Below are 17,969 nucleotides of genomic sequence, written 5' to 3' on the forward strand. Positions count from 1 at the left end.
CACCTGCCTCGCGACTGATGCAAAAGTATGGGTGAAAATCGACAATTTTGGCTGAATCTAGGCAATTCTTCAGATAGTAATTGTTCGGGAATTTCGTTTAATAAAAACGGAAAGAAATAACGTAGTTTCCTATTTTTTGTCTAATTTCTAAATCAAGTAAAACACAAGTAAAATTTTCAGACATTTTCTTCCGCAAGCAAAACAAAAATTAAAATAATATAAAATAATCGGTTTTGATTCCAATTTAATAATGATTCAACCTTTTTTGTTACAAAATTGAACAAAATTTTTTTTTAAATTAGAGTTGAGTGAAAAAAGTTACCTTCGGATATCTCAGGGTGAGTTTAATTAATTTTTTTTGTTCGGGAAAAACCCCGCAGGTGTAACTCCGACTTAAAAATTACAGCTGTTTCTAAAATTGATATCTGAATTTTTATAACAAACATCCTGTAGAATTGCGCTACAAAATCTGAAAACAAAGACTGAAATACATAGTCAAGTGTCCTTATTTCTTCCCCATGCCATCCTCTACTCTACTCCATTTACATTTCTCGCCTCCAATTTCCGGACCTCGTGCCGTTTTCTAATAGAAGAAGAATACAGAGGTTAACCAAAAATTTAAAAAAGGCGAAAAATATGCATAAATTTTTATTACAAATTTACGACGTGAATCACACGGGGAGCATGAAAAAACTGACAAAAAAGTACGAAAAAGCAAAAAAAAAAAATGAGAAGAGCATCCGGGAGAGTAAGAAAAAGGTCCTAATTGCCAACTCGATGAACTTTTGACGGACGAGAAGAGGACAGATGAAGTGACTTTTTTTGCATGATGGAATGACTTGGCAGGGAGGAAAAATAAAATAAATGTGTTGGTTTTGTCGGCTTGACCTTTTAATGGGTGTTAGTTATTGAACTCGTAACTTTTTGAAATGGAGCAATTTTCAAATTAAACTTTAAATATGGAAATACCCTTCAATAAGGCAAATTTTGCCTATTATGCGCCTATCAACTCCTAAAAAAACTATGACCATGTTTTTTTTTAAATTTTAACTTTGGAAAGATAACTTTCATGTTCCGGAGAGCTGAACTAAACTAAAGAATGACTAAACTTGAATAAACTTAAAACATTGGAAATTCCACCAGAATTCGAAAGTTGACAATTTAATTTAATTTTAGCCACCTCTTTTCACTTTTTTTTGGCACAAACTGGTCGTTTTCTTTTCAAATTTGGGTACATTTTTAGCTGAAGTAGTAAAGCTATAACAGATTGCGTTACTTCAACTTCAAAGGTTTTAAAACGTTCTTTTTATATATTTTTTGCTTTGATTTTCAAAAAAAGGTTTTACCCACCATAAATCTTTTTCTGAAAAAATATATTCAAAACTGTTTCAATTTAAAAATGCGTAACAATATACGTATTATGTAAATGTTTTAGAAACTGATTGCTATCCAAAGTTTTTCTAAAAGATGGGATCTGACAAATGAGTGTTTCTCATTTTCTTCTACTTGAAAAACACTTCTTACTCGCTAGGAAATTGGATTAGGAGTGTTCAAATTAGGTTGTAGATTCTTCTAACTTGAGAGGTTAGCTGAACTTTTTTTGGCGATCATTTATTCAGAACTAGGGGACACCAAACAGAGCATAAATTGAGCCCAAATTTGGGAAGTTTCATTGATGTCGTTAAGTACCTTCAATGTTTAAATGTGAGCTGATTTAATTAAAGTAAGCCTTGAAATTATTTGAATAGTTTACTTTATTTCTGAAAATTCTTGGAAAATTCAAATCAGAATTCCGGGGGATAGGGAGAAAATTGTTTCAATTTTTGATTTTTCATGATTACACGATTTCATTCGGTTTTAGTAAAACATATCAAGTTCTTTGTAAATTCCCAGTTCTTGGCAGTGCTCTTTCCCAACTTTAATTCATTTCTATGTCCCCTAAGCCAACAATAAAAAACAAAATTTGGAATGTTCAATGTTTATTTGATAAATCAGTTTTCAAAATTTACAGAAACTGTTTCTCGAAGTCAATTCGCTTATTTTCCGGCGACGGCGTATCCTCCGGCTGGAGCAGCGTAGGCTGGTGGTGGAGCAGCGTATCCGCCGCCACCTCCTCCGCATCCGCAGGCTGGTGGTGGTGGTGGTGGGGCACTGAAAGTTGAAGATTAAGCTTCAGAAGAAAGAACTTCAAAAAGAAAGACCTAAACTGCTGGTAAACTACTAGAGCTCAAGAATTTCACGATTCAAAACTAAAAGCCACTAGAAATTAAGTAAAATCTTACCATCCGCATCCACCACCTCCTCCGGATGGGAACAAGAAAGCTGAAGTGGCAGCGACCAAAGAAGTGAAGATGACGAAGAAACGCATGATTTGGGACAGTTGTTGAAGGACTGCTTACTTTAGCGGCTTTTGTACCCCTTTTATACCCACCTATTACGATTTTTGTTTTCGACATTTTCGTTTCCTGCCAAGGTCTTAAACATCATAACCTTAAAACTGAAAGTTTCCGACTTCCACACACCTCTGCAAGAGGATGACTCTAGATAAAAACTGACTACAAATCACATAAAAGGGGCTAGAACCTCCTCATTTTCCCATATTTGCCGAACAAAGAAGCAGAGATAAGAAGTCACTTTCACTTTTCCCCCGATGCCGTAGATCAAAGCCAGATCAACGGCAGGTAGAACCTGAACAAGGATACTAAGATCCATATCCGTAAGACTTCAAACATCTACGCTCGCATCATGAATGTGTAAAAATGCCCGTCACCTGTTTCCCTCTCTCTTAATCAGTGCAACATCGAAACAAACTGGAAATGGTTGCTGAATTGTGAGGTAGAGAGAAAGAAGAAGAAGAAGCTTTCTGCAAAATCGTCTAGCCACCCGGTATCGTCGGAGAGGTGAAAGGCGGGATCAGCAACACCCTGTGGGGGCCCGCCTGCCGCAGCGCTTTCGGAAATGAAACAAAAAATCGAATATCTTGACGGGTATAAATAGGCGAAAAAGGTGTCGAGAAGCTAAGCAGTCCTCACAGCTGTCTCAAATCTAAAATCATGCGTTTCTTCGTTATCTTCACCTCCATGGTCGCCGCCACTTCCGCTTTCTTGTTCCCATCCGGAGGAGGTGGAGGATGCGGATGGTAAGTTGAAACAGCACAAAAAATTACAAGTTCATCATCTTAACATTAATTTTCAGTGCCCCACCACCACCACCAGCATGTGGATGCGGAGGAGGAGCTGCTCCACCACCAGCATACGTTGCCCCAGCCCCAGCCTACGCTGCCCCAGCCGGAGGAGCCTACGCTGTCGGAGGACGCAAATAAGCGAATCTTTTGACTTCAATACAGTTTCTGTACATTTGGAAAACTGATATGAAATAAATATTTTTCTTTTGAAACACCACTGTTTATTTTGTTTTTTTTTTTCAGGGGAACTGTTCCAGGCGATTCCAAATCTCAAGCTCCAAAAAACCGGATAGTATCTTTTCCAAGTTAGAAATTTCAAATTTTCAAGTAGAACAGAATTGTCTCAATTGGATTGATACTAACATATTGAAACTATCCCCTTTTTGAAACAAAAAAATTTTACAGGTGCAAAAATAAACTCACTATCATATAAACTCGATTAGAAAATGATCAGTATATAAAGTAACTTAACACGACTGCTCAACTTTGAGAGCTCATATCTTAGATGTGATTGGGTTTTTCAAAAATTGCCAACTATCAAAATATAGATTCTTTTTTTCTTTCTAATTTCTAATTCACCCAGATATAAGCTATCAAAGTTGATTAGGCAGGTTTCAGGCCAATAGAGGAAATATGATAGATTTTTTGCTCACAATTAAGAAATTATCTACAAAAAAATTGAAGACTTCGATTTCCTTAAAACCTAATTAAGTTAGTGTTAAAGTTTTATCCAAAATTTTCTCTTGAAAATATTTTTTACAAATATATTCCTATCACTTATCATAAGCCTCTAATCTTCGTCACTTATAACAGGATAACAGTGTTGCTTGGGTGAGAAAATGCCACACAAACACACATAAACGTATAAAATCGTTTATTGTGATAAGATCTGATCTATGAATAGATACGTTCTCACCTGTTAGTTCTCACCTGTCTTTTTTTCATTTTATGTTTATTTTTGACTTAATTTCAATTGAAGTTGAATGAGAAAAAGAAAACTGAATCGAAGATTCTGATTTTGGAAATTAAAATAATAAAATAATCCATCAATTTTGCCAACAAATCCAAATGACAGTCAAAAATTATGGAACAAATATTGATTTGGATAGAGGAAATAGATAAATTACCTGAAATTGTTGAACATTAAAAAAAAAAAAAAATTAAAAACCTCTGTACTTTTCAGATCTTAACTAGACCTTGCCAAGCGATTTTGGGGTTTAGCGTTTTTTAAAGCTGATCTCGTAAATTTTGTCTTACTGTACTTGTACTAAACTTATGAGCTGCCAGTACCTTTCTGCTTCCTACACCAACAAACCTTCAAACCAATTAGCAACTTTTTGTAGTACTACTAGATCAGGTTCATATGAGACCTGTATTCCTGCATCCGCAGACTGATCATAAACCGTTTTTATCAGCATTCCCTGCTGCTTGTTATTAGCTTCTAGCCTTCACTAGGTCATATGCATTCATTTTGCAAGAAGAAAGGCAATTGAGATGGAAAGAGATAGTGAAGAACGCGAAGGCAAAATAAAAAGGAAATATGTACATAGTGAAATTTAAAATTAAGACTTGGAATGCTAATAAAACCATATCCAGAAATTAAGATATTACTATATAAGAATAAGTGTATAGAGACCTTCCATAGTAGACAGGCACAGTTTGAAGACCTGGCGCCTGCCCAAAATCTGCCACGTCACCGTAAAGCCAGGCAGGCAGCGCTGGCTAAATCTAGTTTGCCGGAAAATGTGACTTGTTAATGCAATTGTGTGCAATACGAATAATCTTGTGTCAGTTTTACTGGAAGTAAATAAGTAACTACTCCAAAGATCGAAAATAAAAACATTTTGCGATGGACTGCCTTGAGCCTTCTCCATTAATTTTCAGGTATGAATTTTTTAGAATCAAATCAGATTTTATGCTTATTTTAAATGTTTTTTACAGAATTTTCACCCACTCGATTCATTTCGTCAGCTTACCAACATATTTTCTCGCATTATTCTCCCTCTTTTTCATCAAGTCAAAAGTTTTTGTCACTTATCGATATTTCCTGTTATGGCATGTCTTCGAGAATTTATTCTTCGAAATGCATTCCGATTTTCTGTTGGCACCAGCAATTCAGCCTCCGTTATGTGCAATCAGAACAACAGGGATTTTGACACAACTCGGAATGAGTAGTTTGGTTCAGTTTTATTGGATCGCGTTGGTTATGCAATGTAATGTTTTTTTAAAGTTAAATATATACTTTCCTGAAATATATTTTACCATGTAGCTTAACGTACTATCCTAACTTGGGATTCAACTTCAAATAAAGGTGTATTACTTTTAAAATCTTGCGGATTTTGAGGTTAAAAAAGCTTAACAAAAATGTTATACTCAGAGTTTTTTATAATGCTTGTGGCCTAGAAACACCGTTTATTCTGCAACTTTATGAAATTTTGTATTGTATTAGTTTAATATTGGCTAATAATAATTTTTTTTACCGTTTTGAAATGTTCAACTTTATTACAGATACAGCGACTTCTGTCAGTGAAATGTTTTATTTCCGTTATAAAGCCAGTATTCTAAACTACAAAACATATCGTTTCACCTATTTTATTAAATTCACTGTTTATTTCACTCGATGCATTTCAATTTTTGATACATTTTTTGTAATATTGACATCGCATGATGCTCACCGATTTCAAGAAGAACACAAAGCAACATTTCTGAAACAAAATCCTTCTGCTCATTTTCTAACTTGTGAAAATTCTTATCTGTTTGTCCCTTTCTCCGACTACGTTTCCACTTCAATAATGATTCTATGGATTGCTGAATGCGTAATAATTTTTCTCTCTGTTCCTGGAATCACTATTTTTATCAACTTGAAAATTTCAAAATCCACCTCGAAAAATACTTGGAAAGTACAAAAACAATTATTGAAAAGTTTAGTTATACAAGCATTAATTCATTCGTTTACGATGGGTCTGCCAAATTTGATGTTTACATATGGATTTTTCTTCGGTTATGCAAGCGAAAGTGAGCGTTGAGTTTGTTTCTTAACCAAAACTGTAAAACATTGTGATTGATTTTTCTATTAAATTTTAAAATTTCAGCAATAGCGTATGGTGCATTTGTCTTCATAACATATCATGGATTTGTTTCAACTTTTGCACTTATCGCATTCACTAAGCCTATACGCGATTATCTGCAATCAACATTCAATATTAAGAAAAGAGCCACTCATAGAGCATCAATGACTTTTTAGATAAAAGGATATCAATTTTTTGAAATTTATATTTTCTAACCCAATGATAATTACATATTTTGAATATTATTCGCCAATAATGGAACATCTCATTTTTATAGTAATGTTTGTACTTTTTTGCTAATTTTAAGCCAAGCTCGGAAAATTCAGCAAACTCGGTAAACCTTGATATTTTTAAAAGAATTTTTCAGATCACTAAAACTGGCAAAATGGACGAAAAAGCGTAGAACACAGGGTAGAAAAAATATTTTATGTTGTTCTATTTGAACTTTCGGAATAAAATCATTCGTAGTGGGCGTCTTTTGGCGCAAATTTTTCGCACATCCCTATTCCCAAGCTTGAGAGCACACACTGAAAGTTTTCATGGTGATATATGTTATCACTTCATTATAACTATAATGTTTCTATAACTTGATTTGTCAACAAAACGTGACTTGTTAATACAATTGCGTAGGCATCAGAAACGAATAATTTGATACAAGTTCTTTTAGTTTTTTATTTCAGTATGATAGTTTTTTAAAACCAAAATTAGTATGACAATGCAGGGAAATTATTGTTCGATTAATACTATTTTCAGATTGAACGAACATTTTCCTACATTTCTATATTAATTTTTGCCTGAAAAATTGCAGCACATCTCTGTATCAGAAGTGAAGAAAAGAAATTACATTTGCGATGAATTGCCTTGAATCTTCTCCTTTAATTTTCAGGTAGATATTCCTCAAAACAGGTTTCATATGATCTCACAATTTTTTTTTCAGAATCTTCACCCACTCTATTCATTTCGTCAGCTTACCAACATATTTTCTCGCATTATTCTCCCTCGTTTCCATAAAGTCAAAAGTTTTTGTCACTTACCGATATTTTCTGCTGTGGCACGTCTTGGAGAATCTATTTTTTGAAATGCATTCCGATTTCCTAGTCGCACCGGCCGTTCATCCTCCGTTTTGTGCTATCAGAGCAACCGGAATTTTGTCTCAAATCGGAATGAGTAGTTTGGTTCAGTTTTATTGGCTCTCGTTGGCAATTCAATGTAATTTTTTAATACCAAACTCTACCTTAAAACTGTACACTGCAGTGTCAAAAATGTAGCATTATCTACCATAGAGTTGATGATCGTTTTGTAAAATCTGTACGGCATAATATTGTTTAATTTTTAAAAATTTACAACTTACGCATTATAGTAACATATACAATACATCCACAAAAGTCAGGTTATTAAAACACATGTTCTTCAGATACGGCAGCTTCCGTCAGTGAAATGTTTTATTTCCGTTATAAAGCCAGCATTTTGAATTACAAAACATATCGTTTCACATATTTTATAAAACTTTCAGTTTATTTTATTCGATGCATTTCAGTTTTTGACACATTTTTGGCAATATTGACGTCACAAGATGCTTATCGGTTTCAAGAAGAACACAAAGCAACATTTCTGAAACAAGATCCTTCTGCTCATTTTCTAACTTGTGATAATGTTTATCTGTTTGTCCCATTTGCAGATTATATTTCTACTACAATAATAATTTTATGGATTGTTGAATGCATAGTACTATTTCTTTCTATTCCTGGGACCGCAATTTTCATCAACTTGAGCATTTCAAAATCAGCATCGGAGAGTACTTGGAAAATTCAGAAGAATTTACTGAAGAGTTTAGTGATACAAGCATCGATTCATTCAATTATGATGGGTGTGCCAAATGGGATGTTTAATTATGCATTCTTTTTTGGATATGAAAATGAATGTATGCTTGACTATTTGAAATTTAAAATCTACCTGATCCAAATAAAACATTTTTCAGCACTAGCTTATGGGGCATTTGTAATCCTAACATATCATGGATTTGTTTCAACTTTTGCGCTTATTATATTCACTAAACCACTACGTGAATACCTTCTCATTGCTTTCAAGATGAAGAAAACAGCTACTCAAAAAGTTTCCATGACCAGTTTGCATAAAAGAACATCAGTATTTTAAAGTTTGTGTTTTCAAGTTGAACTATAACAACGTTCACAGGAATTGTGTTGATTTTTGCTTGGTTATATTACCTTAATAACAAATATCTGATTGATGAACAATCCAGTATTAACAATACAACCATTTTGGTTCTGACTATGAGAAGTAACCTTTCGCAACCGCTCATAATAACAGGATAATTGAGTTGCTCAAAAAGTATGATAATTTAGTTCTGATATAAGCTGTTTGTTAGAAATGACGTGCTTTGCCAAAAGGCTGAAATGTGAGCCATGAACAAAACTTTCACCTGGAACTATTAGTTCTAATAAGCTTCATGCTTCAACATGGACTGCCTTGAACCACCACCAATATTTGTCAGAATTTCACTACATTCTGTTCATTTGATAACATTCCCTACCTATGCTTTAGCATTGTTTTCACTAATTTTCATAAAAACAAAAATATTTGCAATTTATCGATTTTTCCTCATTTGGCATGTTCTGGACAATTTGTTCTTCGAACTTTATTCGTCTGTTATGGTGGAGCCGGCCATTCATTCGCCGTATCTCATGATGAGAACTACTGGAATTTTATCAAAACTTGGTGTTAGTGGCTCAATTCAATTTAATCTATTTTCAGTTGCTCTAGCATGTAAGCCAAGCTACATTATTCATTGCCGCAATTTCTATAGATCACATTATTATATTTTCAGATAATGGAGCTTCAATTAGTGAGTTGTTCTACTTCCGGTACAAAGCAAGTGTCAGTTACAAGGAGCATAAATTTACGCATTTTATTCAAGTTCTTGTATATACTATCAGGACTTTTGCTCTCCTTAGTTTGATATTTTCTCTTGCAACTATGCATGAAACGTCACGATTTCAACTTGCTCAAAAATCTGATTTTTTGAAGTTAAATCCTTTAGTAACAATTGTAAACTGCGACACAGTTTATCTCATTGTTCCATTTTCCGATTATGTTTCATCAATCACCTCTACATTGTGGCTTTCTCAAACAAGCTTGCTCATTATTTTGGTACCAAGCACAACTTTGTTTGTAAAGTTCAATTTGCCAACTTCCATATCAGAAACTACATTAAAAGTTCAAAATCAACTACTGAAAAGTTTGGTATTTCAAACAATTATCCACGCAATAATGTTGGGTATACCTAATTGTATGTTTATATATGCATTCTTCAATGGATATAAAGATGAAAGTGAGTTTAAGATGCAGTTAATGGGAAAATGTAGACTAAAATTTTAGCTTAACATTTTTTTAAAAGTTCCCTCTAAAATAGAAATCCTGACCGCTTTTATAACATCCAATCCAATATTTTTTTCTCAAAAATCGACTCTAGAATTAATTGACTACCCTAATTTTTTTCGGGGTTGCTAGAGGCGATTTTTGGAGCGACCCAATATTTTCACTGAGTTACTGTCAAAAATTTTTCCATTTTTCAGCGCTGGCCTACATTGCATTTATCTGCTTAACCTACCACGGATTTGCTTCGACACTTGCCTTGATAATATTTACAAAACCACTAAGAAACTACATTCTTGAAACTTTGAAATTAAAGAAAACATCTAGCATTCAAGTTTCTATGAAAGTTTCCAATTGAAATATTGAAAAGTTTCCAATAAAATTTACCTTTATGTTCAACTTAACTTCTCATAGACACACAATTCATAGACACACAGTTCCTTCTGCAAATTAACATAGCTTAAAAACTATCCTACACGGTTTGCCTTTTGTAAAAATAGAAGGTTTTAAAATTGGAGTTTCGCAGAAAAGCTAATCAAAGCAACAAGATACATAGTTCATAAACTGCAATTCATGTAACTCTGCAAAGAAGGACATATTTTTAATTTGCTACATGCAGCTATTTTCTAGTTAGGCACGACTGAACATTCAAAATTAATTCAACATATAATTTACTAGCAGCTTGAATTTCGCTTCCGTGGAATTAATTCGATTCTTAAAAATAAATAGGCACCGTGTCTCGAGAAGCTGACAGCTCACCCGTTTAATGTTATTTGTCAGATTTATGGAGAGGGAAAATTGGAATTAGGGCTGTTATCACGTCGGCATTCACTTCTAATGGATTGCCTTGAGCCACCGCCGGCTACTTTCAGGTATTGATTGAAAAAATGTTGAGAGTTTTAGTTTTTCTAAGGAAACTATAATTTAAGATATTATTAATTTTCGAGAGGTTTTTACATGGTTTTTACAATTTTTTGAGCTTTAAACGTAATAAAGTAAACTTCAAGAGTTGGTACAAGGTCACCTTAGAGACAAAAATAAACTTTGGAAATGTATTACATTTTTGAGAATTACCATTTTCCAGAATTTTGTCTCACTCTATACATTTCATAAGCATCCCAATCTACTGCTTGGCTCTCTATTCTTTGATTTTTATAAAGTCAAACGTTTTCACAACATATCGGATTTTTCTGATTTGGCATGTCTCGGAGAACATATTTTTTGAAATGTATTCTGCATTTTTCCTGGCTCCGGCTCTCCATGCCCCATTTGTCGTGATGAGGACTACTGGAATCTTGTCACATTTTGGAATAAATTCGCTGGTTCAATTTTATATACTCACATTTTCAATTGAATGTAATGCTTTTTCCAATATTGAAACTACTTTTTCGAATTTTCCAGTTTCAGGTAGTGCAGTTTGCATCAGCGAAATGTTCTATTTTCGATACAAAGCAAGTCTCGTGAGTTACAAGGATCATTATTTCACATATTTTCTTCGCTTTCTCGTGTACTCTACGAGATGCTTTGCGATATTTGACTTCATATTTCCGATTGTGACCTATCAAGATGCTAATAAGTTCCAGCAAATTCACAAATTAGCTTTGCTGCAGCAGAATCCTTCTGCTCAGTTTTTAAGATGTGATTCGGTTTATCTTCTTTCAGCATTTGCTGATTACGTATCAATTATTGTTTTGTCATTTTGGATAGTGCAATTTGTAGTTCTCTGTGTTGCTATTCCCGGTGCAATTGTGTACATCACCTTAAACATACCAAAATCCACTTCTGAAACTACATGGAAAGTTCAACAACAGCTATTGAAAAGTCTTGCGATTCAAGCTCTGATTCATGCGATCATGTTGGGGGGACCCAATTCATTATTTATTCTTGCATTGTTTTTGGGGTATAATAGCGAAGGTAAGTGGAAAATTAATTTCAATCCAATTTACAGTGTTTCAGAACTTGCGTACTCTGCGTTCCTTAGCTTGATTTATCACGGGTTTATCTCAACATTTGCAATGATAGTTTTCACCAAACCAGTTCGCCATCATATTTTAGAGTGTCTCAAACTGAGGAAAACTTTTGAAACAAAAGGAAATTCACTGAAGAAATCGAACCAAGGAACTGTAACCACATAAGAATGTTGTCAAAATTTGGAGCCAGCTGCCAAAACTTGGACGTTTTTTTTAAGAGTTTTTGCCATTGTTTTATTCTTGTTTGAAACAATTTTAAAAACGCTTTCGCGCTTTTACTTCTCAGCGAAGTTTAAATTTTTTGGCAAAACTTGGTTTAGAAGTTGGCTCTGTTATCACATCCAAGAAACTTATAAGGATTTTAATTGCATTTTTTGAAATGAATACGTTATTTGAAGTTATTGTAAATTTACTTTTTATTTGAAATCGTAAAAAAAACCTTATTTTCAAAATATTATCAATTAATTTAGATGATTATAGACGCGTGGTTTCAATACTTTGGGTATTAGAGGTTCCTTGTCGAGTTGGGCGATTCCATCGACACATAATAATCCTCGTTATTTTATTGAATATTTCTGAAAAAAAACGATTTGAAGTTCCAATACTTCTTAAAGGGGAACATTTTAAAATGTTGTTTTGTAGAAATTGCAGAAATTGCAAAAAAAGTTTGGCAAATTGTGGTTTTGCACACTTTTTTTTGGAAATTTCAGAAGTTCAATTTTAATCGGCAAAATTGTTCGCATGCTTGAATGTTTCTACATCTATTTTGAAAAGTGAGCAAATTCTATGAAAATATCTTAAAAATTTTTTTGAAGGCACAGTTTTAAGTTTTTTTTGTCTTATAAAAAAATCCCTATAAACATTTCCGGCAAATCTGATATCCGGCACATGAAAAATTTCGGAAAATCGGAAAACCAGCATTTTGCCAATTTGCCGAATTTATCGAAATAAAATTCAGCAAACGACAATTGCTGCCCACTCAAAGTTTTGGAAAAAATAGACTCCGATGGTGAATTTTGAAATATAAATTAAATTTTTCAGTAATCTCCTCAGTGAAAATATTTCATGATAAACATGGATACTCTTACCCAAAATTCCATGACGATAACTTGTCACAATAAACATTGTTGGCAGCGGATCAATTGCGGGATAGACAGCGATTGTCATCGCAACAAGACCACTGAATTCACCAACGTCAAAAGAGACAAACACAGAGAGAAATAAAATCGTAGCAGGAAGTTGTAAGAGAATGACTGGAATAAGGGTCTGTGTAACCAGCGCATAGTAAAGTTGAACTTGGAGGGTTTTATTCTTAAGAGAAACATTGCTATATTTTAGTTTTCTCAATTCCCTGAAAGTCTGATAGCCAAAATAGCAAACAGTGAAAAATGAAGAATTCTGAAATATAGGTGTTTTTTTCAATTCAAGGCTATAGAAGCTAGCTTAAAACTCACAATAATGATGCAATCCACAAGAAGGGAAATTACAACTGGCCAGTATATTTCGTGATGCTCATCAAACAAGTATGGAGCTACGTACACAGTATTCTTAAAGTTGATATCCAAACTGTCTAAAAGATCGAATTCAATCACTTTGTCAGTTATATCTCTTGGACCACAAAAAACCACAGCAATCGAACCCCAAACTAATCCATAAATTATAGGAATAGCAAACCAGAATAATATTCGCCAGGAGTGAAAACTTTTGAGTTTTGCGTTGCCTTTCATCACGAAACATCGGTATATAAAGTGTATACCAAACATTGCCATGCACGATCCATACAACCCACAATAAATTCCAGACAAGATAAGTTGGACTTGGGGTCCGAAAAACGCAGTTTCTAGACGCGTCAGGATGATAAATGTGAAGCCAGTGTTATGAAAAATCTGAAAGATTATAAAAAATGTCTTGCCAGTTAGTTTTTATGTATAATAGCGTGATTACCGGTAACACTAGAATATCCACAATTGCGTACAGGACTTCGAGAATAGAAATGTAAATCATTAAAAACTTGTAAGCACCAAGCTCCTTTGGAGATTTTCTAATGATAAGTAATACCAGGCATGTATTCAAAATTAGAGCAATTATTGCAGATCCCTTTTGAACAGGAATTTGGATTTTATCCGAAATAAGTGGCATTTTAAAGCTCACTTCAGTTCAACAGCTTTTCTTCAGAACTGAATTGGAGAAATGTGAAATTGATCAGAATGGATGTGCACGTATGATGCATCAACGAATAACTGTAATACTAATAACACTAATTAAAGAAAAGCGTCTTGAAAATTGCTACGTATGTAGGCCTGCGTGTATAATTATGCAAATTCAAAAATAAAATTCTCAGACATCAATTAAATTCAAACAAGTAGATGGTATATGCGTTTTTGGGACTACACATTTTTTGGGGCTGACAGTCGAATTTTCCGCAATTTCGGCAATTTAGGCAATTGGCAAAATTGCCGATTGCCAGAAATACCGAAACCCGGCTATTTCCAGAAGAAAATGACTAATCGACTATTAAAATAAACAAGATGAACTTTTTTCAATTTTCGAAATATATTTATTAGTGGCAAAACATACATAAGACATAAGTAAAATATTAAGGAAATTTGCAAGTCTAATGAAATTATAATTTGTGAACACATCGGGCAGCGGAGGCATTGTGGTCGCAAATCGTCATTGTTGTAAACTATTATCAGCACAACCTCATAAGTCAAGAATATGTAAAAGGGCAACAATTCATTTAATCGAGATGTCCATTTTGGCTTTTGCTGCTTTAGCAAACTCTTCAGTCATCTTGTCCAGTCTTCCAGATTTTTTTTCCTCGAGCAGCTCCTGTAAGTGTCCCACCAATTTAGAAAAAAATGGCAATATTTTCAGAGTAAAGTATTTCCGTTTGAAATATTCAAAAATGGATGAAAATATATGGATTTTCGTGAATCCAATTACCGCGGGAATTCAAATTTTGTTGTGGATTTTTATAGGCATATTCAGTGAACACGAAATGCCGAATATTCTACTTTAATTGTTTCTTATGCTTCAGAAAATGTCTACATTATTTTAAGTTAAAATAAAAAGAAAATTGAGAAAACTGTAGGAAACCTTACTTCTCAATAAATATTTTCTGCACTTTTAAAAATTTTTCAGATGAGAAAAGCTCTACTTTTTCAAGCTTAAATTTTTCTTTTTTGAATTCAAGTTTACATAAAAAGCTTATCACCTCCAGCATAATCTTCTTATGTTCATATTCCATACAAGCGTCCGGGAACAAGTATGGGATCAATTTCTCCAGAATCAAATCCAAATTTGGCTGAGAACCCTTGCATCTCAATCGAAAAGTGGCTTGAAGATTTGGAAGCTTTGAAGATGAAGCGGTGAGATTCAGCCAATCCAGAAGATCATCAAATATCGGACGGCGCTCTTCAGAGAGTAGCAGCGTGACGCAACACATTGCATTTTTGGCTTTTCCTTGATCACATTCATTGCTCATCAACTTCTTACTGATGACTGTTAACAATGGTGACAACTCTGACGGGAACAATGGATCCATCTTTTTTATCTCGTTCTTTACAGCTCTAAACGCACTGCTACACCATAAATGAACAAGAGATTCAGAATCGATTTCTGGGTTTTGGCATAGAAATAGGCCAGGAGCAATTTTCAACGCAATGTTGAGCCATTGTCGGACGTCTTCTGTCAAAATTGATGAATTTCGAATAAGAAGCATAGTGATAAACATTGGAACGTTATTGATCCCAGGCAACGTGATCAAATCCAACTTTTGCATTTTCCCCAGAGAACTTGTAGTCTGATTAAGAGTTTTATCTTTCTTCGTCCGTTTGACAATTTTTCCAATGACTTCTACATCGACCAGCGTCAGCAGTGACATGAGAATAATTTCGTGAAATTTGTCTTGAATTGGTGTTGTTTCCTTTTTTAACGGCAGCTTGGAAGAGTTGCAGGTATGAACCGAACATTTGGAAGAGGTTGTGGAACCTGTAATTTGGATTAAATTTTTTGAATTTGTATCGTATATCCCCAAATTTCACGAAAATTTGTTTTCATAATTATTTTTTAATACAAATAAAATCTCTACAAGACACTATGAAATTAATTTTTCTGACAAGGGACGTACCGGACTTCTGGATGAAATCTATGTCATTTGCAAGAAGGCCTTCTAAATAGGCCCCTACAAAAATTTTAGCGGCAGAGAGGAGCGCTTTGAACTGGAAAAAGTCGACAGATCTCAAATTTCAGTTCATTTTGAAGATATCAGCAAGTTTTCACAGCAAAAACTAAAGAAACATTTAAAAAATTTAAGGTTATATCTCGATGTTTAAATAATGTTTACAAAATACGAAAAAAACTATTTTCAAATATATTTTCAAAAAACAAATAGAATATTTTGTTTCAGTTTGCAATGTTTTATGAAAACTAAATGCTGCGCGAGATACGAGCAGCAAAAGTTGAGCAATAAAATGCAGTACTGTATGTACAGAGGTATGAAATTTTTTTATACTTGAAGTATTTTGATTGTATGCATTCATTTTATACGGTAGATAAATTGGTATTATTCATTTCGAAACTTAGTAAAAATCAAAGCAATTTTATTGGACGAATAAAATGCACGGTGATACACAAAAAGTTGAAATTTGTTTTTTAGTAGAGCAAGATTCTTGAGAATACGGTATTCTTGATGGAAAACTCATGGTAGGTATTTGCATGCAGCGAATAGCAATAAAATAACGACAGCAATGACAAGAACGTATCCAATGAACTGGCAAGAATCTTGTCTGATGTAGTTGGTTGGTCGTTGGGCTGGCCATACGAATACTATAAATGAAAATGGTATGTTCAAACAGAAGTTCACAAATTTCAGAATTGGTTCATTTTGGTTAAGATCTCAATTGGATGAAATAAGGTTACTGTAGCTCAAATATTTTGCGCATGCAACATTTTTTCAGATGAGAATGTAAGTTTTGTACTACATTAAAATCATGATCCCGGAAGAAATCAAATCCTCACCTGATTCAGATGGAAGGTTAGTGGTCTGAGCCCGTGGTGCAGCTCCGCAATGTGCACACGGCTTCAGCTGGGAATAGGACTCTTGTCGGATCCTCATCAGGTTCTTCTTAGCCTGTCCATGAGCTGGATCCATATATGGTGGTGGAATTACCATTGCTGCACTTTCAATTTCAATAGCAGTTTGTTGCTCGGTCGCTGGCATGATTGATTGTGTCGAATCAAATGAATGATGGAGGTTGGGTCTTCCCCTGGCTCCTTTAATACAGACTAGATGGCCAAAGAGCAAACTGTATTCTTGTAGCTACGTAGTTAGTCTGAAGAATCAAGGGTTTCTGTACTTGACCTGTTTCTAAAAATATACGCATTCCTGTCAACTGATAAGGAGCATCCTCGCTCAAGGAGACCATGTTTTCTGGAATCATTTCGCACGATAACACGAATTATTTGGCCGGAAACTGCCTCCACCGGAAACTAGAAACTGATATGAAACTAAAAATATAATAATTCGGATAAAGGGTGAACCCCCGCAAAGGTTCGGTCAAACAACTACAGGTGGGTGCAGTAAGCAGAGTTTGAACTTTTATATGTTAAGCGAGCATCTGAAGTTCAACTCATATGATTTCGGTACAGTATCGTAGTTAATCATAATGCACTACTATTGAAGGTACATATGGCAAAACAACAATTATAATAGCTGTATGCTCATTCTGATTGAAAAATCTTCCGTATCTACAGAGAAAATTGTTTACAAATAGTTTGAACTGAAGAAGGAGGACTTAATTCTGATGATTTCTGTTTGGACTCTGCATCACACGATCAAAGTTTTCAACGTCATTTTTAATTCTCCCAATGGGTACGGTAGCCTTCCATCTCATTTAAAATTAGCTCTCTTTTCGTTCGGCTGTTTTCAAAAACTCTTGAATGTCCGTATTGTATGTATTTTCATTTCAATTCGGTGAAGTTCTTCTTAATTTGGTTTTTTATTTTGAAAAAGATTTTATTTTCAAGCATTTGTACGTTCATGCTTTCTTTTCTGAAATTCCACGAGTTTTTCTAAATTTCAGGCTTTAATTCGGCCCTCCATTTACGGTACATTTTTCATGGAGCCCAGAAAATCTTGGTTACTTGAGAAAATGGTTTGACTATTAGTTTTCAATGCATGTCAAAATACCGGCAGATAGACGGTAGGCAAGCATGTAGGCATGTATGCCTCAAAGTATCAGCCTTCCACAAAAGTTTATTATGGGGAATTTGCAATTTGTGAACCTTTCGCTTACTATTAGTAAAATAAGAAAAACTACAAGTTGGTTATTATTTTTTAGCAATTTTTTC

General features: G+C 34.2%; 9 protein-coding genes and 1 non-coding gene across 11 annotated transcripts; 5 read left to right on the forward strand and 5 right to left on the reverse strand.

Moving 5' to 3' along the window:
* Window positions 1–1,947: 1,947 nt before the first annotated feature.
* C02E7.7 (uncharacterized protein) lies at window positions 1,948–2,386 on the reverse strand. Its single transcript, NM_071918.8, has 2 exons — window positions 2,283–2,386; window positions 1,948–2,151 (listed from the first exon to the last, which is right to left on the reverse strand). Exons 1-2 carry the CDS (start codon window positions 2,366–2,368, stop codon window positions 2,037–2,039), a joined length of 201 nt encoding a protein of 66 aa, NP_504319.1. The 5' UTR covers window positions 2,369–2,386; the 3' UTR covers window positions 1,948–2,036.
* Window positions 2,387–3,018: 632 nt separating this feature from the next.
* C02E7.6 (uncharacterized protein) lies at window positions 3,019–3,403 on the forward strand. Its single transcript, NM_071919.9, has 2 exons — window positions 3,019–3,139; window positions 3,196–3,403. The coding sequence occupies exons 1-2, from the start codon at window positions 3,054–3,056 to the stop codon at window positions 3,320–3,322; spliced, it is 213 nt and encodes a 70-aa protein (NP_504320.1). The 5' UTR covers window positions 3,019–3,053; the 3' UTR covers window positions 3,323–3,403.
* A 253-nt stretch (window positions 3,404–3,656) lies between these two features.
* On the reverse strand, window positions 3,657–3,802 carry C02E7.17. The gene has a single exon (NR_068712.1). It is a non-coding gene; the product is annotated as an Unclassified non-coding RNA C02E7.17 (non-coding RNA).
* Window positions 3,803–4,153: 351 nt separating this feature from the next.
* Window positions 4,154–4,602, reverse strand: C02E7.8 (uncharacterized protein; the record flags this gene model as incomplete). The annotated part of the gene is made up of 2 exons (NM_071920.1): window positions 4,154–4,311; window positions 4,500–4,602. 2 exons carry the CDS (start codon window positions 4,600–4,602, stop codon window positions 4,154–4,156), a joined length of 261 nt encoding a protein of 86 aa, NP_504321.1.
* A 311-nt stretch (window positions 4,603–4,913) lies between these two features.
* srh-23 (Serpentine Receptor, class H) lies at window positions 4,914–6,428 on the forward strand (the record flags this gene model as incomplete). The annotated part of the gene is made up of 4 exons (NM_071921.2): window positions 4,914–5,068; window positions 5,126–5,397; window positions 5,693–6,199; window positions 6,277–6,428. Exons 1-4 carry the CDS (start codon window positions 5,034–5,036, stop codon window positions 6,426–6,428), a joined length of 966 nt encoding a protein of 321 aa, NP_504322.1. The 5' UTR covers window positions 4,914–5,033.
* Window positions 6,136–8,406, forward strand: srh-22 (Serpentine Receptor, class H; the record flags this gene model as incomplete). 2 transcript variants are annotated; one of them, NM_001269125.2, is made up of 7 exons in its annotated part: window positions 6,136–6,198; window positions 6,282–6,528; window positions 6,620–6,781; window positions 7,006–7,138; window positions 7,190–7,461; window positions 7,667–8,173; window positions 8,231–8,406. In NM_001269125.2, the coding sequence occupies 4 exons, from the start codon at window positions 7,104–7,106 to the stop codon at window positions 8,404–8,406; spliced, it is 990 nt and encodes a 329-aa protein (NP_001256054.1). The 2 variants fall into 2 exon arrangements, with proteins under 2 accessions (NP_001256054.1, NP_001256055.1); NM_001269126.1 differs by lacking the exons at window positions 6,136–6,198; window positions 6,282–6,528; window positions 6,620–6,781 and having other exon boundaries at window positions 7,104–7,138; window positions 7,790–8,173.
* A 323-nt stretch (window positions 8,407–8,729) lies between these two features.
* srh-20 (Serpentine Receptor, class H) lies at window positions 8,730–10,027 on the forward strand (the record flags this gene model as incomplete). The annotated part of the gene is made up of 3 exons (NM_071923.5): window positions 8,730–9,036; window positions 9,098–9,601; window positions 9,846–10,027. The coding sequence occupies 3 exons, from the start codon at window positions 8,730–8,732 to the stop codon at window positions 10,001–10,003; spliced, it is 969 nt and encodes a 322-aa protein (NP_504324.1). The 3' UTR covers window positions 10,004–10,027.
* A 455-nt stretch (window positions 10,028–10,482) lies between these two features.
* srh-21 (Serpentine Receptor, class H) lies at window positions 10,483–12,069 on the forward strand (the record flags this gene model as incomplete). The annotated part of the gene is made up of 4 exons (NM_071924.4): window positions 10,483–10,517; window positions 10,730–11,001; window positions 11,053–11,559; window positions 11,602–12,069. The coding sequence occupies 4 exons, from the start codon at window positions 10,483–10,485 to the stop codon at window positions 11,778–11,780; spliced, it is 993 nt and encodes a 330-aa protein (NP_504325.1). The 3' UTR covers window positions 11,781–12,069.
* Window positions 12,070–12,089: 20 nt separating this feature from the next.
* On the reverse strand, window positions 12,090–13,754 carry str-205 (Serpentine receptor class r-10; the record flags this gene model as incomplete). The annotated part of the gene is made up of 4 exons (NM_071925.1): window positions 12,090–12,190; window positions 12,704–13,013; window positions 13,070–13,501; window positions 13,560–13,754. 4 exons carry the CDS (start codon window positions 13,752–13,754, stop codon window positions 12,090–12,092), a joined length of 1,038 nt encoding a protein of 345 aa, NP_504326.1.
* Window positions 13,755–16,204: 2,450 nt separating this feature from the next.
* On the reverse strand, window positions 16,205–16,857 carry C02E7.10 (LITAF domain-containing protein). The gene is made up of 2 exons (NM_071926.5): window positions 16,638–16,857; window positions 16,205–16,445 (listed from the first exon to the last, which is right to left on the reverse strand). Exons 1-2 carry the CDS (start codon window positions 16,837–16,839, stop codon window positions 16,318–16,320), a joined length of 330 nt encoding a protein of 109 aa, NP_504327.3. The 5' UTR covers window positions 16,840–16,857; the 3' UTR covers window positions 16,205–16,317.
* Window positions 16,858–17,969: the final 1,112 nt, after the last annotated feature.

The sequence above is a fragment of the Caenorhabditis elegans genome, chromosome V (genome assembly GCF_000002985.6).
Source record: "Caenorhabditis elegans chromosome V".
NCBI lineage: Eukaryota > Metazoa > Nematoda > Chromadorea > Rhabditida > Rhabditidae > Caenorhabditis > Caenorhabditis elegans.